The 26,372-nt window shown below is 38.9% G+C and overlaps 5 protein-coding genes and 1 non-coding gene across 11 annotated transcripts; 4 read left to right on the forward strand and 2 right to left on the reverse strand.

Moving 5' to 3' along the window:
• On the forward strand, positions 1 to 2,824 carry myct1a (myc target 1a). Its single transcript, XM_056405516.1, has 2 exons — positions 1 to 432; positions 1,411 to 2,824. The coding sequence occupies exons 1-2, from the start codon at positions 378 to 380 to the stop codon at positions 1,956 to 1,958; spliced, it is 603 nt and encodes a 200-aa protein (XP_056261491.1). The 5' UTR covers positions 1 to 377; the 3' UTR covers positions 1,959 to 2,824.
• Positions 2,825 to 3,952: 1,128 nt separating this feature from the next.
• serac1 (serine active site containing 1) lies at positions 3,953 to 11,255 on the forward strand. Of its 3 annotated transcripts, none has more exons than XM_056363294.1 (17): positions 3,953 to 4,064; positions 4,687 to 4,787; positions 4,948 to 4,984; positions 5,105 to 5,247; positions 5,750 to 5,839; positions 6,457 to 6,588; positions 6,684 to 6,805; positions 6,918 to 7,046; positions 7,214 to 7,327; positions 7,517 to 7,679; positions 8,008 to 8,158; positions 8,263 to 8,404; positions 8,610 to 8,710; positions 9,033 to 9,130; positions 9,309 to 9,491; positions 9,587 to 9,730; positions 9,854 to 11,255. In XM_056363294.1, exons 2-17 carry the CDS (start codon positions 4,694 to 4,696, stop codon positions 9,988 to 9,990), a joined length of 1,980 nt encoding a protein of 659 aa, XP_056219269.1. In that variant the 5' UTR covers positions 3,953 to 4,064; positions 4,687 to 4,693; the 3' UTR covers positions 9,991 to 11,255. The 3 variants fall into 3 exon arrangements, with proteins under 3 accessions (XP_056219269.1, XP_056219271.1, XP_056219270.1); XM_056363295.1 differs by having other exon boundaries at positions 3,980 to 4,064; positions 4,662 to 4,787; XM_056363296.1 differs by having other exon boundaries at positions 3,965 to 4,787; positions 8,058 to 8,158; positions 8,267 to 8,404.
• Positions 11,256 to 11,586: 331 nt separating this feature from the next.
• Positions 11,587 to 12,682, forward strand: gtf2h5 (general transcription factor IIH, polypeptide 5). Its single transcript, XM_056363297.1, has 3 exons — positions 11,587 to 11,708; positions 12,072 to 12,142; positions 12,335 to 12,682. The coding sequence occupies exons 2-3, from the start codon at positions 12,108 to 12,110 to the stop codon at positions 12,513 to 12,515; spliced, it is 216 nt and encodes a 71-aa protein (XP_056219272.1). The 5' UTR covers positions 11,587 to 11,708; positions 12,072 to 12,107; the 3' UTR covers positions 12,516 to 12,682.
• A 1,221-nt stretch (positions 12,683 to 13,903) lies between these two features.
• LOC130160855 (U2 spliceosomal RNA) lies at positions 13,904 to 14,094 on the reverse strand. The gene has a single exon (XR_008826057.1). It is a non-coding gene; the product is annotated as a U2 spliceosomal RNA (small nuclear RNA).
• Positions 14,095 to 15,957: 1,863 nt separating this feature from the next.
• Positions 15,958 to 17,669, forward strand: dynlt1b (dynein light chain Tctex-type 1b). 3 transcript variants are annotated; one of them, XM_056363212.1, is made up of 5 exons: positions 16,143 to 16,245; positions 16,430 to 16,471; positions 16,829 to 16,952; positions 17,043 to 17,120; positions 17,491 to 17,669. In XM_056363212.1, exons 1-5 carry the CDS (start codon positions 16,219 to 16,221, stop codon positions 17,559 to 17,561), a joined length of 342 nt encoding a protein of 113 aa, XP_056219187.1. In that variant the 5' UTR covers positions 16,143 to 16,218; the 3' UTR covers positions 17,562 to 17,669. The 3 variants fall into 3 exon arrangements, with proteins under 3 accessions (XP_056219189.1, XP_056219187.1, XP_056219188.1); XM_056363214.1 differs by lacking the exon at positions 17,491 to 17,669 and having other exon boundaries at positions 15,958 to 16,245; positions 17,063 to 17,118; XM_056363213.1 differs by lacking the exon at positions 16,430 to 16,471 and having other exon boundaries at positions 16,149 to 16,245.
• On the reverse strand, positions 17,665 to 25,972 carry tmem181 (transmembrane protein 181). Of its 2 annotated transcripts, none has more exons than XM_056363210.1 (17): positions 25,557 to 25,972; positions 23,397 to 23,500; positions 22,702 to 22,769; positions 22,015 to 22,105; positions 21,800 to 21,918; positions 21,475 to 21,591; positions 21,231 to 21,311; positions 21,012 to 21,111; positions 20,647 to 20,777; positions 20,464 to 20,555; positions 20,313 to 20,370; positions 20,065 to 20,167; positions 19,923 to 19,974; positions 19,728 to 19,810; positions 19,528 to 19,617; positions 19,353 to 19,419; positions 17,665 to 19,131 (listed from the first exon to the last, which is right to left on the reverse strand). In XM_056363210.1, the coding sequence occupies exons 1-17, from the start codon at positions 25,688 to 25,690 to the stop codon at positions 19,047 to 19,049; spliced, it is 1,575 nt and encodes a 524-aa protein (XP_056219185.1). In that variant the 5' UTR covers positions 25,691 to 25,972; the 3' UTR covers positions 17,665 to 19,046. The 2 variants fall into 2 exon arrangements, with proteins under 2 accessions (XP_056219185.1, XP_056219186.1); XM_056363211.1 differs by lacking the exon at positions 25,557 to 25,972 and adding an exon at positions 23,796 to 23,945.
• Between the last annotated feature and the right edge of the window lie 400 nt (positions 25,973 to 26,372).

Raw genomic sequence — 26,372 nt, forward strand, 5'->3', positions numbered from 1 at the left:
GGATCTCTGTCCTGCATAGATAAGCCACTCCTGTTGCTAATTTCAAGCAGAAAAGCAGGAAATGTGACAGTGTAGTTTTCCGCTTCCATAAACAAGACGACTGCCAGAGTTAGCCGCCAGTCCTGTGTGCCTCTGGGCTGAGTCTCCCCTCTGAGGGAGACAGACACACTGACAGAGAAAGTGAGCAAGGGACGAAAAGAGGGAGAAAGTGAGAGAACAGGAAAGAGGGGAGGCAAAAAAGACAGGAAAACCCATCAGAAGAACAGAAAGACGGCGAGACCTGACAGAGGAAGAGGAGAAGGGAGAAGAAGAGAGATTAAAATAAAGACTTGAGAGTTGAGTCTCTCTTCTTCTCCTCTAACACAGCAGATAAAGTCATGGCCGAGAACAACACAAATCTCTTTCTGGAAATACTTCAGTCTTTCGATGCTGGTGAGTTTTTTTTTCCAATTTCCCTTCTCTTTTAGCTGGTCTGGGCTTTTTCATGTGGTCTCTGATTGGCACCTTTGTTCTCTCAGGAATTTAAGCTTTAATCACCCCTGGAATAGATTTAATGTGGGGGCCTGGTTCCTGTTGAGATTACTTGATCAAACAAATTAGACTAGTCAAAGAAAACCTTTTTCAGTTTCTAAAAACACTCCAAGTCCAAATCTTTAAAGTACTGTTATGTTTTCTTGGTGTGTTTTTTTTTTTTTTTCCTCAGTTTTCCCAAATGTCATTTCCAGATGACTTTTGGCCAGTGTCTGTTTTCCCCTTTCCTAAAGTCTTAGAAAAAAAACCCGCTGTGGAAATATGGGCTGGTGGCAAAATAAGTTCAGTCTTTTTAACGTTTAACTGTATTGAAAGGAAATTGATTTGTTTTCCCTGGCAGAAGTCCAACAGGATTTGTCTTAGCCGCTGTATTCTCTCTCTTCTCCCAAGCACGCTTATGTTGGCAAAACTGCATCCAAGGCAAGAAGCAGTGAACAAAAGTCAGTGCCCTTTTTTGTGGGAAAGAAATGAAATCAGTTTGTTTTCTCCAAGAGACTTGCTCTGGTAAACATGAAAGACGGAAGTCTATTATTATTTTGTCAAGATGCACAATCTTGTAAGACCCTGCTGGCAATCCTCCATTTGTTACACACAGATGGTTTTTGTAATCTTGGTAAGGACATAGATTCTAATTAAAATTCCTTCCGTTCCCAGGGGATGACGTAAAAAGACTGCTATTAAGGATAAAGTGCATTTAGATATATTGCATGTACATAACTATTTTTAAACTCTTGCCCTAAAGAGTATAAATGTCAATAGGGTAGAAGAGATAAAATGCAAATCATGTAGAAAGCAAGACTCAGGAGGATGTTTGTGAAGTATTAATTAAAAATGCAGACCATAAATGATCCTTTTTGTTACATGTTTCTCTCTTCACAGCTCCGCTGATCATAGCTTTCTGTGTGTCCATGGCTGTGGGCCTGGTCTTGGGGGCCCTGGTTTACGTTATCTTGACCTGGATGTCCCGACGCAGAGCTGGCTCTGCCAATATCACCCGGCGCCCGCCTCGCCGGTCACGCACCTCTTCTCGCAACCGTCCAGGCTTTAACCGCAACAGCAGCTACGACCGGCGCAGCAACAACAGTTTGGTCAGTGCTGCTTTCAGCTTCCACCGCCAGACTTCCTCCCCAGATCACCTCGACCCACTGGGCCACAAATCCAGCTTCAGGGCCTCCACTTTCCACCCTCTTCTTCAGTGCAGCCAAATCGCAAGGGAGGCAGAGGAGGGAAGCCAGACCACGCTGCCCCGTACACCGACTCTAAGCACAACGTCTGGGTCACCTCAAACTGCAGCCCAGTCAGCTGCTACCCCACCCAGACCTGAGTCATTTTGGGGGAACAACGGTCTGAGGGGTTTCCATGCTACACAGACCCCACCTCCAGCTTATGAGAGCATTATTAGAGCTTATCAGGAAACATGCACCTGAGAGGAGAGAGAGCGCTATGCTGACACAAACTGAATGAGCCCTGAGTTGTAAATGGATTTACAAATGATATTGGACTAAAGCTATATTGATTTATATGTCCAGGTGGGGCTGGGTGGAGTGAACAAGGAAGTCGAGGTCGAATGTGCGTCCTGCTCGACACAATAACACTCAAGAACAACCAGTTTTGTATGTCTTTTGGTTAGTTAATATATATCTGGTGCTGACAAAGGCATACTTGTCTTTCATCATTCAATACTGATGCAAAGTATTTAAAAAAGAAACGAACATTTGACACTTTCAGCAATGTTGCAATGGCTGCTTACTGGAACCAAAATTATTCCTCTTAAAAATTAGCAGCCTGTATCTAATGGTGATTGACACTAATGTATGCTTGCACAGAATCTTTGTTTAGTTTAGACAAGGCAAAAATCTACAAATACATACTGTTGGCTGGGCATTCAAGATGCAAGGCAAGACTTCTGCTTGGTTCCTGCTGATCATCTATTAACTATGCAAAAGAGAGAAGGATTGTGTATGTGTACCGCACAGGAAGACGAGTGTTTGTGTGTTAACCTGTAATTAATAAATTGTAGATGTGTCATTTATGTATCAATGCAAAAGTGGATATATGGATAGTGTGGGTATGTGTGCCATTCAAAGTAATTTAGTGTCTGTCTGTGTGTGTGTGTGTGTGTGTGTGTGTGTGTGTGTGCGTCCGGGTGTGTTTGCATGTATGTGTGAGCATGAGAGAGAGAGACAGAAAAGAGGGCATTGGGTGCAAGTTGTTTTTGTATGTTATGTATGTTTGAATGTGATTAACTGAACTCTGCTCATAAGTTAATGCAATAAAAAGCAAGAATCAGAAACACGGCGACTGAGTTTTCCATACAAAGCTTGGAGGATGTTTGTTATCACACACAAAGCAGTGCCTTGTTCTTGCGTATGGCAATACATGGACAATACACATTGACTGTGTTGGACAAATGTTGATTGAATTTTGAGATTGTGGTGCAATTTTACATTGTGATGTTGTCCATTAGTGCATTAGACATAATAAGGGAAATACCTTACAAAGGAAGTACACAAGCAACTGCAATTTAATACACCACCACCACAAACTGCAGCTCCATGTCGATCAGTCCTTTCCACCAGCATCAACACCTACTCCTTTACGACCTTTACAATAGTCGGTGTTGGGGAGTAACTAGTTACATGTAACCGGATTACGTCATCAAAATTTTATTAAATCAAAATGTTGGTGATTACAAAGGGGTTATATCCAAATGTATTCTTTTTGGTAAAGAGCTGACTAGTAGAATAACATTTATTCTCTTGCTTTTCATCTTCTAGCTGAGTTAGAGCGCCTTGTTTTGGCATATCTGCAAACAACTTGAGTGTTATGTGTGATAGGTGTGAGATCTAATAACACTCACTAAATTAATTCAGCAGTGTGTTTTCATTAGGGAGGTCCTTAGGTAGTGATATTTCTATAGGGCACCAACAAAGTACATGAATGGTACTGAAGAGCAATCAAAAAGTAATGAATTAATAAAAAAAAAACGCATTACTTATTATATCTCTAGGAGGGTAATTCATCATTTGTAATCCATTACATTTCAAAAGTAACCTTTCCAACACTGACAAGAGTTAGTATTTGGTTCATGATTGTTGTACACTACAGGTGTTTTTATTATTTTGTCCACCCTCTTTAAGCGTGCATATTATTTCTCTAGTGTGACTGCTGTTTCCTGATGGGGAAACTGGTCTGATGCAGTAAAGTTTGGCAGGTGAAGGACACTGATGTCTCCAGAGTCCCTTAGCTTCACAGGACCAAAAGAACAGCTGCTTTCCTCACAGCACTAACACGTCGTATTATTGCACGTCGAGTGAATAAAAACTACACACAAGGAACAGCATACGTCTAGTATCGTTTTGATATTAATCTAAAACACATTTGTTGAGTTTTTTTTTTCATTTCGCGTTAGTTGCGGCATGACGTATTATTTGTGAGACAAGTTTACGTTGTGTTTTTGTGATGACCAGGCGCTGCAGTGGTGGGAAATATTAACAGTCAGTCCTTTTAAACCTTGTCAGTCGATGAATAAGGTAATGTCCTTGTACAGCAATGAAAATGAACCCGCACGAAAAGGTTAATTTAATCAGTCAGCTGGGCAGCTTACAGTTCAGTACAGTTGTTAAGCTCTGAAAGCTCTGACACGTTAGCCAAAAGCTAATTCTTTAGTAAGTTGGTGTTAAAGGTAAACGTAGCTTTGTGTTTAATGTTAATGTTTGAGTTAGGAGTGTCAAAAGTTGTGCTTTGGTGTAAGATTACGGTGAACGATGGGGTTAGATTTACTGACCGATTTAGTTATTCTGAGTTAACACCAGCTAAGTTAGCTAAGGTTAGCTAAACGACTTGTGTATGAGTTGATAACCTTACATTATTTCGTTGACTGTAGTCGACATTAATTATTTATCACAAGTTGGTTAAATGCTGGTATTGTACGTTTGTTTGCTCATTACAGTCGTGAAGCGCCAGTGAAGTTTTGCATCAGGTACCTTTGATATACGTACTTGGCATTAAATTAGCTTTAGCAAACGTGCTATTGACCACACGATACGTAATTGAGTTTCCAGTGTGAGATAAGCCCAAATTGGAGTAAGTGGCTGCTCTTCTTTGGCGGTTTGATTTACGTAACTTAGCCTCACCATACTGGGGGTCATGCAGGCGGAGGATGTCTGCTGCAGCTCTACGTTTGATCCGCTGCCGGAGACTGAGCACAGCTGGGCCTCCTGGAGTGAAGAGAGTGCTTCAGTGGAAAGATTTAAGTGAGTTAATGGACCTGTATTTGTCTATGTGTATGCTGATGTTTGTTGTCAGCAATCGCGAAGACCTAATTACTCTAAAAACACGGATTCAGCCTGTATGCTTTTGTGTAAACTGTTTTAAAGCCTTTGTAAATATATAATTCTTTCTGCTGAAATGTAGGGAAGGTTGCTAAAGTAACTGGTGCAGTTGTCTTGGGGTAAGTTACAGTATTTACATTCAGATTTTACTACTTGAATCCTAAATGGCCAAATCTCATCCTTGTAGTTTGTGTGTAATATCATGAATGTGCCTCAGCTTGTCCATTATCTTTCTGCAGGGGCTGTCTTTTTATCACATATGAGGTTGTAGCCTTGGACAAGGCTGTGACCATTGACACCAGTGCAATTTTTCAAGAGAAGTACAAGTCTTACATTTATCTGAGAGCCACACCCTCAGATGAAAAGGAGAACCTTACTGCAGGTAATGAATGTCATTCATTGAGACTTTATAAGTGGGAAGTGATGTGTCCCTTTAAAACACCTTAGGAAACTTAAAAGGACTATTCTGAGATTTCTTTTTAGTTTAGAAGAGTTGTTTTTTTGGATACTGTCCTACTTCCACAGACAGCCTTGATGACATCTGACAAATATGCTGAGTGGCTTCATTTATTTCTTGTATATTTTAAGTTTGTCATGTCCAGATGCCCAATGACATCTGCGAACATTTCTTCCTGCCGTTCCTTCCTTCCCCTCTCGACTATCTTTCCTGCCTAAATATTTGGGTCAGTCTGCTGCCTGATCTCACTTCCACTAGTCAAGGCTCACTTACTTCCTGGAACAATCACTAACCAACCTACTGTATACTGAGAAACCAACTAGCAAGCATTACTTCAGTAATAGTTTGTTATTGTGGTAGTGTAAATACAACCCAGATTTTGTAGAAGGCCATGGTAGTTATTTTTTCCATTGTGTGTGTGTCTCAGGGCTTACACACAAAGCAAGGAGGGAACTTCATAAAGCAGCACGGCGGTTTCTGGAAATATCCTCTAGGCTTTTACTGCAATCACTAGATGGTAAGAAACCAAAAGTTGCCTTTATACTAGTTAACCTGGAAACCAGACTGAAAAGTCCACAGTGTGAAACCATAATACTCCCCCCCAATGTTTCTTGAAGTAGAAAGCAGAAGTTGTTGCTAATAGAAGCACAAATGTTTACTCTCAGTAAACCCAGTCAGTGCCCAGTCATTTTTATGTGGTATGAAGATGAAGAACAAAGGAAACACCTGCCCAGCACATGCACATCCTGTTTTTGAATGTCACATAGTTCATGCATTAAGTATATTGTGCAGCTGACAGTAAAATAGATGATTCTGATTGTTTTGTTCCCCCTATATAACTATATTTATCACTTACTCCCATAATTATATTACAGTGAGCTCTCTAATAAATTGACTTTTGACCTTTTAAAAATGAACAGCTGCCAAACTGATGACTCAAGGTTTGCAACCACAAGGTTTGTAACTTCCTAGCTGATGTAATCTGCAGGTGGTGTTGTAGATCCTGATAGTTAGTCATCGTAGACAGAGTGTGAGTATAATTTCAGTGTGCCCATAGGGATATTTGTGCACACTTTAACTCTTTGTTCTCTAAATGTTCAGCCAATCAGTTTGTTCTGTATCGTTATGTTGTAGAGCACTTTAGCCATGTAGATGCAGACCCACATGAGGTGGCATTGTGGGTCCTGCTGAAGAGGACACAGTCAGCCAATAAAGCCATCAGACTACCAGCTGTACAGGAGCTTGCAGATAATCACCACTGGCACGGTAAAATATGCAAAAACTGTTGCATATCATGTTGGGTGTATTTACAACAAGTGAAATGAGGAGAGATTAGGTCACACCTGTTGTCTATATTACAGACTACCAGTACCAGACAGCAGCCCAATTTATAGACCAGCGAACAGCAGTGGGCTTGGCCCGGACTCCTCAGGTAGACCTGCGATTCTTCCTGCCCCCACCTGTGCTACCTGATCTGGAAGATGTATGTATAATATACGTGACTATATGCTTATTGCTCTCTTGCCTTAGCTTCACCTCACACATGTACTGAATTTAAGATTGTAACTAAGATCTGTTAACAATTTTTTCCACAGGGTTTGACAGCAGAGGATGGACTGAGGCAGCTGCTGGCGTCTCTGCCTCTGTCTGAGGTGGACAAATGTGTTCAGTACTTCACTTCACTGGCTCTCAGAGAGAGCACTCAGTCCATGGCAGCACAACGGGTAATCATGACAGATGTATTAGTACACGTACTCTGTCTTAAGTCTTTAGGAAGATGACGTCCTGGAACACAAAACAGCAGGACAACAACAATCTATTGTATGCCCGAAAGGTTTGAAAACTCAAATCTCTGAATGTTGTCACTAACACCCGTGCTCTCATGTTGCAGGGTGGTCTTTGGTGCTTTGGCGGCAATGGTCTGCCCTACGCCCAGAGCCTCACCTCTGTCCCCTCAGAGAAGGTGGAATCCTTCTGTCTGCAGGCACTGGTACAGCACTCAAAGGTAACAATGTCCCTTGTGCATCTAAATTTGATTTTGTTGAAAACAAATTCAAACACAAAGCACTCTTTGAAGAAACAGCTATTACCTCATTATTGAAGCAGTCAGTGTGGTGTGTGGAGAATATGACTGACATTTAAGGTGAAGTGAATAACTGGTCTGAACTTACTCACACACATTTCTTGTCTACAGGTCCAGAGCCACTGTGACCACATAGTTGCCAACGGGGGCCTGCAGCTCCTCCAGAGGGTTTATCAGCTCCGTAGAGACTCCCAGAAGATTCAGAGGAACATTGTTCGTATCATAGGAAACTTGGCGCTCAATGAGAGTGTTCACCAGGCCATATCCCAGTCTGGTAAGTCTGTAACACATCAGATTATTCCATAAAGGGTTCTGCTTATGTGCAATCTTGACTGGGTGTATTGAGGATGTTAATAAAAACAACATCTAAAGCCTATTTTTGCATGTGCCCATTTCATCTACAGATAATATATTCACAATTACAAAGACTATCAACTGTCAACCCAGGCATGCGTTACAATATTCATACTTGTTAACACTTTTTGTGTTTGTTTGTTTTTAATTTTTTGGTTTTAATAATTTCAATCCCAATTCTAACAACAGACTATAATCAATCCAATATTTTTTTTTTCATTTCATCCCTACCTATGTGACACCTTCAGGCTGGGTATCTGTCCTGGCTGAGATGATGCAGTCTCCTCATGTCATGCAGGCGTCTCATGCGGCTCGCGCTCTGGCCAACCTGGACAGGGAGACGGTGAAAGAGAAATACCAAGATGGTGTCTACATCCTCCATCCACAAACACGTGGCAAGTAGGAAAACAATTCATTCCTCTTGTCATGTACTTTTAATAATTAGTTTCATTTTATTTTACATTTAAACCAACACTTGTCTTTGATAATGTTTTCATTTCCAGCCAGCAAATCAAAGCAGATGTGCTTTTCATCCATGGGATTCTCGGGGCAGCATTTAAAACGTGGAGGCAGAAGGACCGCAATACGCTAGAGGAAGAGAAGGAGGCAGAAAGCAGGGACGACTACACAGAGTGCTGGCCAAAGGTAGGAAATCCACCTTATTCCTCTTATTACTGTGGAGTATAATGGATCACCATACAGTGTCTGCCTCTGTTTGTCCTACTACAAATCAAATCAAATCAAATGAATAAAATTAGATCAAGGTCCCAAGCAGATTTGGATTAATCATAAGGAAATTAATAATCTCTCACTGTTGTTCTTGTGTGTTGTTGTGTCCTTTTATTGACAGTCATGGTTGGCTGCTGACTGTCCAAATCTGAGAGTACTATCAGTAGAGTATGACAGTCACCTCAGTGACTGGATGGCCAAGTGTCCCGCTGAGAATCAGAGGTGAAAAATCTGTAATTTCTTAAAATGTCCACTGGAGTTTAAGTATGAAATATTGTGAAACATTTTTTACATTTCATTTCTCTAAGAGTTGTAGCTTAATTAGTTTGAAATAGTCATGATGTTTGATACATTGTACAAAATATTAGGATTATTACTGTTGGTAAGTGTGTTAAGCGAAATCAGTACATTCTCTTTAATAACAGAGATGACATAATTGTCCCATACTCATACAGCTCTACAATCTCAAACGTTCATTATACACAATTCCAACAGGCTATCAGGGAGCAAACGGTTGATTCATTCTTTGTTTTCGTCTCTTCAGGAAATCCTTGGCCTACAGAAGTCGAGAGCTGCTAAAGAAGTTAAAGCTGGCAGGGGTTGGAGAGAGGCCTGTGGTCTGGGTAGCCCACAGTATGGGAGGTATTTTGTCAGACAGTTCCTTCCACAAGCATGTCAGATTTTCACTTACATCCCTTGAACACAACATGACAAAACAAGTGTCTTGGTCTTATTTAACATCTGCACCTAGATGTGCCTGTATATGTCTGATTTAAAGGTTCTCTATCTGTCTGTATCCTCCGTTTGATTTTTCCGTCAGGATTACTTGTGAAGAAAATGCTCCTTGATGCCTCTGAGGACCCAGATATGCATGAGCTGTTAAAAAACACCAAGGGCATTGTGTTCTATAGTGTTCCTCACCGTGGAACATCTATGGCAGAGTACTCAGTCAATGTCAGATATCTCCTCTTTCCCTCTATAGAAGTCAGAGAACTTTGTAAAGGTAAGTGCATGAAATCAATTCTGAGGTCCAAGACTGTTTGTGTTTCATAGAACTTGTTCAGTATCAACTGTGAGCTGTTGTCCTTGTGTTTCAAGACTCACCAGCACTGCGAAATCTAAATGAGAACTTCTTGAACATGGCCAGAGAAAAGGAAATCAAGGTCCTGAGCTTTGCAGAGAGGCTGCCAACAAACATTGGTCCCATGATCAAGATACTGGTGGTACCATCACAGTCAGCAAGTATGCAACACACGTGGGAAATAAGACACATCTATCTGTTACATATAGCTTAAATATGAATGGATGAGCCAAAAGAATCTTGTTCCTTTAGCTCTTACCTTTGCTTCTCTCATTTGGTTTCAGATCTTGGCATCGGTGAGCTCATCGAGGTGGATGTAGATCATCTCAACATATGCAAGCCAGAGAAGAAAGACTCATTCCTGTACAAACGCAGCCTCCAGTTCATCCAGGAAGCACTGCAGAGCTACATCAGCCACTGACTGAAATATATGAACACAAACACACTGATACAACCTACTGTATACTTGAAATGGGGGAGAGCTCTGTCACCCATCCACACCCTAACCAAATGGAAACATAACTGCCTCTTCTTGTTGAAAACTTACATAAACACTCACTAATGTGATCATAGTATAATTGGGGAAATTAAATGAATTTTACACAGTGATATATTTGAAGAGTTGCCAGTTGTGATGATTTTATTCTCCTAGTCATCCTCCTAGATTGGTTTCTCTAACTAGTGAGTGAGATGAATTTTAAAGATTGTTTGAATTTTTAAAGCACATAATATGTTTACAAGTAAATTCAGAAAAATTAATTTTAGATTTTATTTTTCTGGATTTTTTTCCCAATTTCATCTGAACCATAGCAGTTTAACTTAGCACGTGGTGCGTAATGCTCATATTGTATCAGTTCAAGATGCACTGACATGTCGTTGCCACTAATGCTCCTTACATTTCTGACCAGAGCAATGGTTTAAGATTTTATTTTTATATTTATATTTTATTATAACTGCAGTATGACATGTCATTGTGTGCCAAAACATATTACTTCCTGAGCCTTACCTTAAATGGACCTGTATTAATATTAGTTCAGGCTGCTTTATTTATCTGTATGGGACAAATCAAGAAATTGTTTTTTAATTTCCAAACTGTCCAAACTGCCACTAGCAATGACAATTAATAAATGTATAAAGTTGGAGGCTTTATTTGACTTCTATACACTCTTGCATTGCTTCATTTTTATCTCAAAGCTGCTTTACGCTACACATATCATCTTAATGTATTTATTTTACAATATTAATACTATGATGTTGTGAAATATGCTTTTGCTGTCTGTGTGACAAAACTGAAAAAACAACACAGTACATTCTTCTAGGGTTAAGTGATATGACCAAAGAAATGGAGACAATATAAAAATGTCCAATGCCAGAGATCTTCCTTTCCTGTGGTATATATGCCTTTACTATCTCTGGGTGTGTTAGACTATTGTGGAAAATGTAAATAACCAAGCATGACTGCTTTATGGTAATAATATATGCATAAATGAGATGATATACCTTTATTCGTCAGATACTTAATTCATTGAATTGGCCAAAAGCTATTATATAATGATATACACTCACTGAGCACTTTATTAGGAAAACCGAACTAATACTGCAGCCTCATTTCTTTGTGGCATAGACTCCGCAAAGGTGTTGGAAACATTTCTCTGAGATTTTGCTGCATTAAATCATTTGTACAGATTTGTCTGCTGTTCATTCATTCTGCCAATCTCCTGTTCTACCCTGGTTCTACCACATCCCAAATGTGTTTCTATTGAATTGACTCTTTATCACGTTCATGAAACCACTTCGAGACGACTTTTGCAGAAATACTTATACTAGCACGTCTAGCACGTACAACGATGTTTGATGTGAACATTAACTGAATATGCTGACCTGTATCTGCATGATTTTATGCCTTTCTCTGTTTCGACATGATCGATTGGATACTGGCATGAGTCAGCAGGTGCGCAGGTATTCCTACTAAAGTGCTCAGTAAGTGTATTTATGCAACATGCCCACATTTTTTGCATCGCAGAAGATTGTCCCTCGACACACACCGTACGTCACCGTACGATGCTTTGAGAAGCTAAAGCTTTCACATTAGTCAGTCCTCTCTCGTCTTCGTTAACTTCTTCGCCTGAATATAATCAGGTATGTCAACATTTATTAGCTGATTTTTTTTTCTTTTTAGTATTTGAAAACTGCAGTATTAAGCAAAAATATCCCCGAGGTTTTATACTTTAGAACTAACGTTAGCGATAACAAGCTAGACAGGCTACAACAAAAAGCCAGCTATTGTTATTTACATGTTAGCAAACTGTTTTCGTTTTCTGAAGTCACTTTAAGATATGTTAAAAAAAAGAAACTTATTGAAAGATACTGAGACCTACACACGCCGGACTTTTCCCTATATGATCTACGTATCTTTACCGGAATTTCCTCCTGAGTTTAGCGTTTGCTACGTTAGTTGCTCGTGTTTCCAGGGAAGTCATGCATTTGTTTGTTACGCCGCAGGTTTTGAGCATTGTGGACTTCTCTGCACCTGTCAACATGGTCAACGTACACAAAGGTGTCCTTGTTGAGTGGTAAGGAAAGCTATAAATCTGCCCTCAAATTTTGCATCCTACTCATGTAATGCTGGCAAAAAGATGTGCCTCTACTGATGCTAAGGTGTTAGAAAGAAAAAGTATTGTGATTAAAAAAAAAAAAAACATTTTTCTCCTCACATTTGTGCTGAATGTACTAACAGTAGTTTTCGCCTCCCCCCAATGAACCAGTGATCCTGCCATGAAACAGTTCCTCCTCTACCTGGATGAAACAATGGCCTTGGGAAAGAAGTTCATCCTCAAGGACCTTGATGACACACATGTCTTTATCCTGGCAGAGGTGGTTCACACCCTCCAGGATAGAGTTGGCGAGTTAATGGACCAGAATTCATTCCCCATCACGCAGAAATAACTTTTTCAAAGAACTGTCTATTCTTGGACTACAGACTCTTCATGAAATGAACACTGCAATGTTTTAAATGCAGACTGAAATAGAAAAATTGCTGTATTTTTTTGTTATATTACTGTGAAAAAACTGTAAGTAAAAAACAGAGCATTTTGCTTCTTGGTTGCACCATGGCTTAATTTGTGCTGTCTTTTGTGTCCAAGGAGCCACAAGAGTGAGTAAAAACAGAAAACAAGTTCACTGGGCGCTTTATGTGCGCAATACCATGCAAACACACAAAATATGTAAATCTATAAGAAACATCGAATTCATAATGCAGTGCCTGGGGTCATCTTGGTTACGTGATACGCTCTTATTCAGTGATAATAAATATCATCAGAAACTGATCTAATTTACAGCCACATTATTGATGAATCTTCAGCATCTAGGCCAAAGACTGAGAGTCAATGTCGGGAAATCTTGCAAATGTTAAATATACAACAAAAACAACCAACGCAGTTCTCTGAGGGAGATGAATATAATGTGTTTTTACGGCTCTGTGACAAACTACACAGCAACAAATAGAGCTCAGATAGTCTCTAGTGGAGAACAGAGCCAATTGCAATATTCAACTCTGTACGTAAAGCATTCATTTGCTGTGGACTGTCAACCTTAATAAGATTTCAAAACATATTTCAATAGAGAAAAATAAAGAGCAATAAGATATTGTCAGACTGTTCTTACAAACTAACAAAACCAAAGGCTATAGGGGGGGGCATGTTAAATATGATATATTAAGACAAAACAGTTTTGCACAAAGGCTGACAAAGATTATCTAAATTTTATTTGAAAAATAATGCTTGTATTTCCCACTATGCAACCCTGCATTTCCATATCAAAAGCTGACCTAAAATCGCATATTTCTTGTATTGTACTTCCTAAAAATGAACAACAGCCCAACTGCTATTTCAAATGAGTGAAAGTTAAATCAGACTGCAACACGTTGGTTGATCCACATTCAAAATCCTGTTCTCATCTCTGTAACTCATAGCAAGTAGAAATCATTTAGATAATACCATAAAATGAAATACACACTGTGTATTTGCTTGAAAAACAACAACAGAAGAAATTATGCAATTATTAAGAATGAGCTAGAGTAATAATCAGCCTGAATTGATAGTTCATTTCAAAACTAGGATGTAATGAAGCAAAGAAACTCGATCAAACAAGGACAGTTTCAAGACCTACTGACCTAACACTGAAATAGAAATAATGCATTAATTGTGTGTTAAAAGTGTGCAACTACGGCAACATGGTGTTACACCTCATTTTGATTTCCACAATAATACCGTTTAGCATTACGGGTTAATAATTAAGGTATTAAGTCTCTTAAATCGATATTTTTAAACAGAGAGAGGGGGTGCACCGTTCCTGGATGTACTGCAATACCAGGCCGATGCGTGGAGTGGACGGAGCAAGCCCCTGTTCCATCTCCCTATTCCAAAAATCAATTTAATATATGGTCCCCGGGTAGGGGAACTATCAGATATTAAACTGATAAGAACAGATACTACACTTGATCTTAGCCAAAAGGCCGAGAAGCGATAATTTAAAAGTGTCACAGACAGGACAGTGATTCTCCTCACTGTTACTCTCACTCACGGTTCAACATAGTTTTAATTACTACAAAAAAAAAAAAAAAAAAAAAAACAACACCCAATTTACAACTACAAAACTACCAAACCAGCAAACTGTGAAAGCTCAGTTTGATGTTTCAGGACACACAAAGTACGCAAGTTTGAAGAGTCTAGTTTGAAAACATTTGGATAGTACGCCGGGTTGTTAGTATCACGTGATCTGCTATTGCCCAATAAGCGAACACTACAAACCAGTATCCTTAACTCTTATATATAGATTTAACGGCTTGCTTCTTCAGTTAAACTACATGATTTAATTTTCGTATGTATATTTCTGATAACAAGACTGTGTGTATTGATAGACATAACCCAAATACATGAGTTTGCATTTGAGGGCTCACGGGTTCACAGTGATAATTTGAGCTGTTTCTCCCTCCCTGGTGCAGAATCAGGAAACTACATTCAAATATAAACCACACTATGCATTATACGCAAGTACATATTTCGATTTGATATCCATTAAATTATTATGATGACGTCCATTTTAGTACAACTAAACCACCAAAATGTGCACAGACCCAGAGCATCAAGCTAGAAGCTGAACCAAATAATTTCCGCCACTCTGTTTCAAAATAAAGGTTGTAATAGCTCGATCGATTCATGTAATTCGAAGTTAATGGTAACAGGTGAATTCATGACTAAGTTCTAAATTTTTAAGATGCTGTTTTAATGATTTTAAAATATATATTTCTAATTGTGGGAGTAACGCTAAAGTACAACTTAGCGGACTTGCTAACTTTACCCCTTGCAGCCATGGATGAATTATAAGAACATCCATGCTTGTAACTTTAGCCAGCAAATTAGTTAGCCTAGCGTAACATGTGACCGTTTAGGCTAGCAACATTAACATTAGCCTTGCAGTTCGAAAAATACGTTACTAACAAATGTCTACAAAATTCTTGAACGTAGATGTAAAGTCAGAACTCAGTGATGGATGATAATAAATACGCTGGTTTGTAAAATCATTAGCCTACCTGAAATTGTCATCAAAACACCGAGGACCACAGAGGTTACCAATCGTCGCGTTGGCTTCACCTGAGGTGAAATAATGATTTTTCTACAATTGACCAGCAGAGGGAGCTGACTGCCTTCCAGGAGCTGTTTAACAGTGTTTGTAAGAATTTAAGTAAATACATCCAATTGTACATTTACTCAAGTCCTGTACTCAAGTATAAATAGGTAATTGGGCTCTACTTGAGTATTTCCAATTTATACTTCATTAAACGTATACTCCACTACATTACAGAACTAAAAATAGTACTCTTTACTGCACTACATACTGTATACAGTGGCATCAGATAGTATACAGACCTCTTTTGCACACTGTGTTGTTGCTTTAACTGCAAATGCTATTTTTCTCCAGCAGTCTACACTCAATATCCCATGACAAAGTGAAATCTGCTTTTAGAAATTTTTTATAAACTTATAAAAATATAGAACTGAAATCACCCATTTACAAAAATATTCAGACCCTTATCACTTTGTATAACCCGCCTTTGGCAACAATTTGAGATCTTTAATGGGTTGCAATTCAAAGCTTAAAGTCCGGGCCATTCCATCCTTGTCACTGACTTGCTCAAAGATGAACCATCGCCCCAGTCTCAGGGCGTGTGCACTCTGCAGCAGACTTTCTTTAAGTCTGTGTTTAGTTGCATTCCCCTTTCCCTCAATTAAGACCATGGCCTGCCCCTGCTGCTGAGACACAAATCCAGAGCACAACGTCGCGACCACCATGCTTTACTGTAAGGGCGGCATTTGCCAGGTGGCTAGTGGCTAAAGCTGTAGGAATTCGATATTATGAGCAGATAAAAGAAATAGTAGAAGTTTTGGCCGGATTATTTGTGTTACTTTGTGTTTTGGGCCCAGCGATTCAATGAACTGATGGACGAACTGATGGACGATGAAAAAAATGTTCTTCACTCGCTACCTGAGTCCAGTAGATCTTTAGAGACCAAACCTTTATTGTGAAGAAATATGACCGGAAGTCTTCTTCCTTGGTTTACCTGGTATTGTTTATTCTTGAGGTACTGATTATGGACGAGTACCAAACAGAAGAGGAGGTGAGTTGAATGTGGTAAAGTAGTCACTGCACGTATTTTTTATTTGCCTATAGCTTATATATTTGAAAGTTCTACCTAAGATTGTAACTAACAGATAATAATTTGGCCAGAAAGTAGAAGGTGAACATTCACGTCGACTGGCTAGCTTAAACTGCAACTTCTTTTAATGTTTTTCACCTAACAGACTGCGTTCGTCGTTGAAGACGTGAGCACAATAATTAAAGAGGTAATGTCGCTATCTTCTGGATCACCCGTAAAGTTTGGGTATTAGGTATTAGGTATTGGGGTATTATCGGCTCATTGCTACCGCTAGCTACCAACTTTATGTTTAGCGACGCGTTAGTTGCTAAGTAACACTCTAACGGTTGCTAGGCACCGATTCAAATAATTTATAGCATAACATACAACTGATTCTTAGTACAATTTTTATTCGGTAGTTTGTGGTTAAGTTGCATTATATTATGCGGTTTACAAAGTCGTGGATTTACATGTATTAGTATTATTGCAGTAAGGCAACTAAAAGATAGAGACATTGTGGGTGTTGATTTGTTTAAACACAGCTTTGTTAACAATGTCTCTGTAGTCAGTGGAAGCAGCCATAGGAGGAAATGCCTACCAGCACAGCAGAGTGAACCAGTGGACCACCAGTGTAGTGGAGCAGTGCCTCAGTCAACTTAGCAAGCTGGGAAAGCCTTTCAAATATATTGGTATGTGGTGTGTTGCGTCAGAAATAACACGCTTCTGGCTCTTATGCTCTGAGGTTGGCATTAAAAGACAGTATTTGTGTTTTCTTTCAGTCACCTGTATCATCATGCAGAAAAATGGAGCAGGTCTGCAAACAGCAAGCGCCTGCTTCTGGGACAACACTACTGATGGTAAAAATAAAACACCTCTGTGTACATATAATCTTGAATATGATCTAAGAGTTGTTTTCTTCAACATCCAAGAAACACTTAACTTGTCCCCAGGGGTAAATGTAAAAGGCACATAGTGTAATAAAATGATTCTGCACATTATGCAGCCAAGTTACAACAGTAAAAGTTTGTGTGACAGTCTTGAAAATGCATAAACACAGGAGAGACTTGTGGTAATTTTATTTACAGAGGAGGTCCTGGACAGTCTTGAAAATGCTCAAGTCAAGCTTTTTGAGTGGTCCATTGTCACAAACTGATGCATTGTCTATACTTCACATTTAAATGCATTGGTGATACTGTCACTGAATGTATTGTGTATTTCTCCCAACAGATAGCTGTGCAGTGAGATGGGAAAACAAGTCCATGTACTGCATTGTCAGTGTTTTTGGGCTGGCTATCTGAACGTACTACGATGCACCTCAAGCGTTTGCATGATTTTATGTATTTTTGAGAACCTACATGTTATGTTTTTATGTTTAATGCCATTGATTAAAACAATACCATGCTGAATACACTTTGCTTTATTTACACGTGACATGACAGTGCTATACGTACAACTTTTATCTCTTAAAGCAACAAAAATATCAAGAGCTTCCCATATATCAGGACTCACAACAACCTCATTTAACCACCTTGAATCAACATAAGCCACATTCACACTAAAACAACCAAACAGGTACATTTTATGTCAAAAGCATTTACAACTTTGAGACTGCAGCCCATTTAGAAGAAAACTGATGTAAAGACAAGGCACCATCTTGATTAGAAAACATGTTGAGATATTATTTGTAAAGAACAGACACGCATTTGTTTTGGCTGTTTTTGTCCAAAAGCTCCAGTTTCATAAAACAAAGGAAAGTTCAGCAAGTAAATAGAGGCAATATAGAAGGTTACAGAGAAAAAAAAAATCTTACTTGAAATCATATGCTCTACATAAGGCAAAATATATGTGGCCAATGGTATAACTACCATATATGCTGGGATACCAAATGTTTAAAATAATAGATCAGTAGTCCATTAACAAAACAGTGTAAAATCCATGCATCCAAATCATCAGATCATACAGCATCAAATGTCATCACTTTTCAGCAAAATAAATAACATTTTTAAACAAGTGCAATTTCAAAGCTGCTTTCCAAGGAAATAAGTGGTAAAAGAAGTGGTAGCAGCTCAGTGGCTCCAATTCCAGGTCAGGCTCTCTTATTTTTTTATTTTTTTTTTAAACATGTCTGAGGACAAAGAGGATTTGTCAACAGCCAACACTGTTATGGCACTTAAATTCCCCATTCATGACACTAGTCAGTGATAGTGAGCCACAGTGTACTGTTTTACCATCAGCACAATGTTACTCAGCTTTGGCCAGATATATGCATTCTCATTATTCTCAGACGGTCAGAGAGCAGAAAGGAATGGCAAAAACAACACAGTAGAAGTATATAGAGACAACAGTGTTCCAACACAAAGGATTAAAAAATAGCATTGATTTCACATATAAACAAATCCCCAATTAATATTAGCACTTTTCCCGATCATTTTTAAATAAGGTTGTGAAGAAATGCTGGTTATGAAGGAAAAACATTTTTATAAACTGGTAAAAATTGTATTGTTTTACATCAGTGTTTCTGCTGTTTTTAATTAGACTGAAAGCATAAACAATGGAGAGGAAAGTCTGAGTGGCTACATGCCTCAACTTTCAGTAAATTTACAGTACATTCAGTAGACATGGAATTTATCTTTTTAAAAATATATTTATGTACAACTAGAGTATCATATCATTCCATAGTACCAATCCAAATATCCTGTATGTACACAAAGAAATGATGGTTTGTTTTAATACATTTTCATAGTTTCCAACAGGGACACAGAGGAGGAGCAGTCGGAGATCCATCAGTCACTGTCACTCTCATCCCGGTACTTGGTGGTTGCTTTGATAGCACGTCCGTTTTGTAAAGGCATGTCTTCATAATCACTCCTTTACAAAAAAAGAGAAAGAAATATCAGTGGGTTTATATATGTTCACCCTGTGTATAACCTGCCAAGCTGTAAAGAGTAATAATTCACAAAAGCCATCAACACTGGCCTATTTCCACAGGGAAAACCTAACCACCTGAGGTAAAGTGTGCTTTTAATTTAATTTAATCACAAAAAATGCCAGCTGAATTGTAGAGGCTGTGAGTTGTCTGATATACATACCCATATATCACTTCATCATCTGAGTCATTTAGCATGGAGAAAGCAGGATTATCCTTTAACTGGGAGTCTGGGAAATTAAACAAACAACATCAGGTGCATTGATATAATAGTTCATTATCTACTGCAGAAAAGAGAGAAGACGTAGAATTAGTAAAGGCCACGCTGTATTACCTACCGTAAAGGCCATTTTTAGAGGGGGAATACACAAATGCTAATGTGTACAAGTAAAAGTTGAGTAGGCCATAGAAGGATAAAAATTCAGCTGGTATGTCTGGAGTTAAAGAATAATAACTTTCCATTTAAGACACTAACATGTTATGTCACATGGTATATTTAAAGTGAAATTGTGGTTAAAACATTTTTTAGAAAGGATATAGTTTTGGTAATGAGTAGACAATTCAGCCACAAAATTGTCTTGAAGAGCCTTTGCACCAAACCTCAGGTAGAGAATGACCATGCTGGAGAACAAAAAAAAAAAAAAAAAAGAGTAACCAGAACAATCGGATCAAATTAGACCAAACTCTTCAAAAATCTCAATGCACAGAGAGGGTGCTTTTCCAATAGACACACCTTATAATGAGCACCACAAACGTCAGTGCTGTCAAAAACTTCAGCCGAAGATCTAGTGTTTGAAAACACACAGCACACTAGTGTTATCATAGTAAAATGTAAAGTTGAATCAGATCCAGAGGCGTGTGGTGTGGTGTTGTACCTGAGTAAGGCATGTTCTTGAGTTCAGAACAAGCTCTGACAATCAGGAAAATCAGGTAGAGGATGTAGAGGGCAACTACAATCAGGAAGAAGACCTTCATACCCTGGAGAAATAACATAGGACGTTATGGTATAGTAACTATAAAAGGTTCTATTCTCTATCCTTTCCCTTTTCTCCATCTTTGACTCCAGCTTCATAAAAATTATTCGACACATTGCTTAGAGTGCCATTATAGGTAACAGTCTCACCTGAAAGTTCACTATATCCACTTTATATTGATAGGTGGGATCCTGGAGTTCATTGACCCTGCAATTTCAGAAAAGAAGAGTGGATCTTTGCAGTCCTGTTGCAGTTCACAGTTTGAATCAGGCTAGTGGCAGCCAGTGAAGTTAGACTTACGTTTGCCAAATGCCCAGTGTAACCGCTGAGAGCCACAGAAGACCTACAATGATCATCTTAGGTAGGTAGAACGTCAGGCATTTCCTCTCACCCTGTGGAAACAGGATAAAACATATGAAAAATGATTCATAACTAGCTAAATAAGGGGAAAATCTTTAAGTATGGGAATAATACTGTACCCACCTGAACCCTGATGCCATGGTAGACACAGAGCCAGAAGAGCAGCAGAGAACACAGGAACAGAGCCTGAAAGAAAGCATCCAACATCCCTGGAAACCAGCTGTTCACCAGGAATGACAGCGGGAAGAATGGATCTGAATAGCAAAAGCAACAAAACACAATAAGCAACACACCTGACCATAGAGTTGTACTTCTTTTAAATTGCACAGGACACGTTACACTTGCACAGACAGATTAAACCCACTATTCTTTCTCTGTCAAATTAAAAGCCACTGTACTTCTGTAATAGTTAAAAAGGAAAGAACATGGAATGATAATTAAATTAAAAGGTAAAATGTAGCTTTGAGAGGGAGAATATTGAAACTCACCATTATAGAGTAGGAGCAATGGGAGTAGAATAGACATCCACTTTTGCTCTATGCCCCAGTCCCTCATAGAAAATTTCCTCAGGGAATGAGCAAACATACACTGTAACACACAGAAAGAAATCATTAGTCATCCTGCGTTCTGAAAAGAAATGTAATGAGGGTAATGAGAAATTCATTTAGATGTAGAAAACCTAAAGTAACCGGTATGAGTGCTCTTACCGTCACCATGAAGGTCAGCACCACAAAGACGAACCGGAACCAGATTTCCACTTGCGAGAAAGTGGGATTGTACGTTTTCCACTAAGGACGAATAAAAAAAAAAAAAATTAAACAGGGAAACAAAACAGTAAAAGAGTTGGTGAGTGACCTGTTAGCTCGAGCAATAAAAATAAAATTAAATGCAACAAAGTATTACAGAGTTTGTTTAATGAGTTGGAAGAAAAATACAGATTTTGTCACTTACCACAAACTTGACCTTAATTTCATACGTGATATTTTCAAGGCCCTTGAAGCTGACCATAACCTGATACTGGGTGTAGTTCAGATAGCCCAGATGGAGCACAATGATCTCATCACATTTCTGTAAGGAAACAAAAAAAGGATGCATCACTGCCAATTCAGCAAAGAGCACAACTGCACAGTAGATCAATGAATTTGAAATGGAAAGGACTGCATGCATTTCATAGACTCACACTGCCGTGCTGGTTGCTGCTGCCTGCCTAAATGATTAATGACATCCCAGTGTGCTGTAATAGAGAAAGCAATGGTTGGGTCTGATTGACACTTACTGTACCGCAGTGAAGTGTTCGTGATTTCTGGTGCATGTTGTTGATGTACATCACGCTGGCGTCCGGCATCACTCCCTTTAGCTCAACGTTAATCTCGAAAGGCTGCTGGAAGTCTCCCACTGTCACAGACAGCAGTGAGAACATGTTATTAACCAGCCAGGTATGTTTACAACATATAAAAGATAAATTGCTGAAAGCGCAGTGTGTCGTCTTACTGTTACTGTTTTCAACCTGCATCACACAGGTGAGCCATAGCTGCTGGTTGTAAGTGGTGAGGGGAGGAGAAACTAAATTGAAAGGCCCAGTCTGAAAAAATACAATGAATGACATCAATAATATGTTATTATGAATGATAATTATTATAAGTGCCAATAATTAAAACACAGAGGACTTCTGCAATCTGTCTGTACATCACACAAAATATATTGCTCAAACCCAAATACCTTGTCCTAACACAGGGACGTTCCTTAAATTAGAATTGCACAAATTAGTCAGTAAATCGATAAGTCGATGAATAAAAAATGAATAAGCAACTATAAGGATATTTTGAGTAATTTTTTTTTAAAGAAATGCCAAAATTCTAAAAACAACCCATTTTAAAATTTTACTTTAATCAAATACATCAAGAAAAAAAAAAAATATAATTATTAGTTGCAACCCCACATTGAAATCTTTGACATGGAAAAGTATACACTTTCTATCTACTACAATATGAAATTCTTCCAGAGTCACATTTTTAGACCACTCAGACATGCAATGAAGTCACGTATAACAAGAATCGTAGTATTTCTTTTCAGCGCATTCTCAAAATGTTTACATGTGTCCCATCATTCAAATGCCCAGCAGCCAAAAACTACAAAAAGACTGACAATATACACGCTTCTGCCTTAGAAACGTCTTACCTTCAATGAGGCATTTTTTACTAGTAACTGATCACCACTGTGCTCTTGCTCAGCAATAATCCTAGGACCTACAGATATGAAGAAAACACAAACACATTTTACTTAATGTGATGCCGAAGAAAAAAGTGAAACCCTCCTTGACTTTTAAAATAAAAAGTAAATATTAAATAAATAATAAATGAATTAAATAAATAAATTTCACCTACATAATTATGGTTGCTTTCTTTGTTTTTCTGTAACAGTAGCTATATACTGAAATCACTAAAACATTAAAAATGTGATACTCAAATTGTGGTGAAACTATGAGATGTAAAGGAATTGTAGCAAAGAGCATGTATGCCCAGAGAGAAAAATGTGGATGCTAAATTGCAGTGTTGAATTAATCTGATTTAAGGTGTATGATAAACAATACAACAATACAAGAGAGCTGGGGGGCATGGATGCTTCCATGCTTCTGCTTTCAAATATATGTATGATAGAAGAAGTCTAAGAACCACTGGACTATCCAGGGAAGAGCAGAGTAGGGGTGAAAGGGGATTCATGTTTTTCAAGTACTTTGTTATCAAAACTTGTTTACAGTTGGTGATGACTCACCCACTGACTGTATTTCAAAACCAGAAGTCTGTGTCAAAATGAGTTCAGACCAACACCCAGCTTTGGTGTGTTGGTGCTGCAGTAATGTTTATTGGTCATACCTGCAATCCCAATGAAGACAGTGAGGCCGAAGCAGATCAGGAACACCACGAAGACCAAGACAAAATGTCTTTTAGACAGGGTGTAAAGCCGCATAGGGGCTAGTCTGTTACAGGAAGACAAACATTAGTGTTAACACACACTCGGCAAACACCACAGCTACAAGAAGACACCAGGAGAAACAACACTCGGTAGGTAATATTTATTTTGTGGTTAATGTTGTTAGCCTCCAGCCGGTGGTACAGGCGCGGATATGTCAACACTGCTAGCTTCCATGCTACTTTTACTAGCAGTAACAGATGGCAGGACAGAGCAGCACAGTGGCTTTAACGCGTATCCTCACACGTTTACGCAGCAGTGACACAGCTCGAGTGTATCCGCTGAACAAATCATACACTCACCGCTCCATTTCAGTCGGTGTGAAGTCTCAGGCGAACGAGAAAAAGCGTTAAAATTTCTCAGTGAATCTACATCCGTGAATCCACATCAGCTGACATCTTTTAGTCTGCGACAACTGGAATGCAACGTCATCAAATGGGCGGGACCGGGGACACGTGGTGCCGACGGGGAGAAAAGGGAACTTGATAAGGGGACTTATCTGAGTGAGTAGGGAACAAGGAGACACACTCCGTCCTGCCTTCTCCTCCTTGTTTAGTCTATGAAACTGGGATTTACGATTTCATGTCCTACATTCGGTCAATATATTTTACCTACTATTACAGAATGCATGTGTGAGCTTATAATTTTTCAATGTATTGTCTACCTAGTTGTGTATTTAAATGCAAATTGAAATGCATATTTAAATGCATCTAAATATACACTGTTGTTACCGTTATTGAAATAAATTATTATCTGAATGTATGTTTGAATCACTTCAGTCTATAAATGTATATTCAAATCACAGAAATTTTGTATCTCTGCTATAAATATTTATTTTTGTTATATATTTTATTTTCTGTACTCAGGTCTCACTTATAAATGAGATCTCGATCTCACTGTGACTGCCTGATTAAATAAAATACATATATGTGTGTGTGTGTGTGTGTGTGTGTGTGTGTGTGTGTGTGTGTGTGGCTTAATATATTTAGTCAAAAGGCATGGGGTTCTAAGTCTTGAGGGCATGGGCGGATAATGAGACAACAGGTCCAAGTGCAGAGACCATAAGGCTGTATATAAAGATGCATATAAACATAGTCTATATAAAGTCATACAAAAGGTCCCTTACACAGATGAACATGGTATCCAAAGAGATGATTAACTATGAGGCGGCTGTGTAACTCTGTGATCATTCTGTGTCCGTGTGTGTTCATTTGTGTCTCTTTGGGGTATCTGTGTTTTGCGTGTTTGTGGTTATTTGTCTCTCTTTTGTCTCTGTTGGTTGTTGTTTTTCGTCTCATTTTGGTTGTCTTGCGGCTGTCTGTGTCTGTTTTACGTCTCTCTGTCGTTTTGTGTTTCTTTCTATGAGATTTTGCAGGTGCCCCCCCTAACCCCAGGCCTGTGTCTGGTCGGCTAGTGCAGTAATCCCTCCATGACCGATGGTAACGTCCATCTGACGGCTGAACGTCCTTTGTATGAAAAGAAATTTCGCGCATGCGTAGCACGACTACATCGCGTATCAACGTCTACTTTTAATTTTTAATGAGCTATCCATGAGATATTGTTTCATTTCTTACAGTGTAAAGGACAAAATCTATATTTCAAACCAGGAATGCGGTGTTCAACCACCATCACATGCACGTAAATGCCCATCCACAAGACAACACTTGTTGCCTTATAGGCTATAAGGCCTCTGCCTCGTTTTCAATTGTGATATTTTCTAATAAAATGGTGCTACACATTGAGGTATGTGTACTGTATATGACTTTCTTGTTTTTTCCTCTTTCCACTTATATTTTCTGGCTCTGTTGATCGAAGCCAGCTCTCATCTTCAGTTAAGGCAATGATGCAAAGCAACACAACGATAAAACAATAAGCAAGTATGATTCCTCAGAAACCTAAACTGATGAATACCTTTGTTTGCATCTGCCATCATAACACAACGAGATCACATTAAGCTGTGAAATGGTCCATTATATCACAGCATGCAATACCAATAGCCTGGATACGTAATGCAGCAGAATAATGGATTTGCCTCTGTGTCGGTGAGAAAACAGCAGACCCACCTGTAAAAGCGATCATCTCGGTAAGGTGTCAGGTCCTCCTTCAGCTCGTTGTAGGCCTCCTGTATCTTCCTACAGAAGTATTTCAGCTCGCCGTACAGAGGGTTTTCTAAGCCGGACGTGTAGTCGGTGTCCATTATTATCACACCGAGCCGTCTGGCGGCTGAAAATGGCGATGGAGAAAACAATCAGCGGCCTTTACAGAACAGCACAGCGGTGTGTGTCTGTATTGTCACGTCGTTTAATTGAAAGTGCAGCCGAAGCTGTTTTGTTTGTGTCTGTTCAAAGAAAGAAAAAAAAAAAGCTGTAAAACGAAAAAAAAGAAAAAAAATGGGGTGGAAGCACACCGGCGGGGGTCACGTGATCATTGTTCAGCACCACGGATAGAGGCAGACAGCGGAGACACCACAGTGATGTTGAGGACACATCAGCACGTGTAGATATATGGATGCAACACCCCAGCAGAGTCTACCTTTACATGGCCTCTCAGCTTCCTATGTTTGCAACACACGTCTTTTTCTGAACTAATGTGAGTTACAATAAGTCAAAATTGTTAAACACAAGAGAATTCTCATAACCATAACCTAGATATACTATAACTCACCACCTCACACTAATGACATACACTAGGTCATATCATTGAAAAACCTTATATGTATGACTTGTTATCTCAGTATAAATGTGTTAATTATGAGGAAAAAAATACTAATACTAATGTTTTATCCTCAAATTTTAGAAAAGTTTTCTCAGCAAAGATTTTGATCATGTCGTAGCAGGAAGGTCTGTTATTAATAGTGTTGATTAATGATGGCTGCATTA

The sequence above is a fragment of the Seriola aureovittata genome, chromosome 19 (assembly GCF_021018895.1).
Source record: "Seriola aureovittata isolate HTS-2021-v1 ecotype China chromosome 19, ASM2101889v1, whole genome shotgun sequence".
NCBI lineage: Eukaryota > Metazoa > Chordata > Actinopteri > Carangiformes > Carangidae > Seriola > Seriola aureovittata.

Coding starts and splice junctions, on each gene's coding strand:
- myct1a (XM_056405516.1), top strand. CDS start 378: ATGGCCGAGAACAACACAAATCTCTTTCTGGAAATACTTCAGTCTTTC. Junction 433..1,410: donor ACTTCAGTCTTTCGATGCTG/GTGAGTTTTTTT, acceptor CTCTCTTCACAG/CTCCGCTGATCATAGCTTTC.
- serac1 (XM_056363294.1), top strand. CDS start 4,694: ATGTCTGCTGCAGCTCTACGTTTGATCCGCTGCCGGAGACTGAGCACA. Junction 4,985..5,104: donor ACTGGTGCAGTTGTCTTGGG/GTAAGTTACAGT, acceptor ATCTTTCTGCAG/GGGCTGTCTTTTTATCACAT. Junction 7,047..7,213: donor AGTCCATGGCAGCACAACGG/GTAATCATGACA, acceptor CTCATGTTGCAG/GGTGGTCTTTGGTGCTTTGG.
- gtf2h5 (XM_056363297.1), top strand. CDS start 12,108: ATGGTCAACGTACACAAAGGTGTCCTTGTTGAGTG. Junction 12,143..12,334: donor AAAGGTGTCCTTGTTGAGTG/GTAAGGAAAGCT, acceptor CCAATGAACCAG/TGATCCTGCCATGAAACAGT.
- dynlt1b (XM_056363212.1), top strand. CDS start 16,219: ATGGACGAGTACCAAACAGAAGAGGAG. Junction 16,953..17,042: donor AAAGCCTTTCAAATATATTG/GTATGTGGTGTG, acceptor GTTTTCTTTCAG/TCACCTGTATCATCATGCAG. Junction 17,121..17,490: donor CTGGGACAACACTACTGATG/GTAAAAATAAAA, acceptor TTCTCCCAACAG/ATAGCTGTGCAGTGAGATGG.
- tmem181 (XM_056363210.1), bottom strand. CDS start 25,690: ATGGACACCGACTACACGTCCGGCTTAGAAAACCCTCTGTACGGCGAG. Junction 20,556..20,646: donor ACCATGGCATCAGGGTTCAG/GTGGGTACAGTA, acceptor CTGTTTCCACAG/GGTGAGAGGAAATGCCTGAC. Junction 19,975..20,064: donor CAAGAACATGCCTTACTCAG/GTACAACACCAC, acceptor TTCAAACACTAG/ATCTTCGGCTGAAGTTTTTG.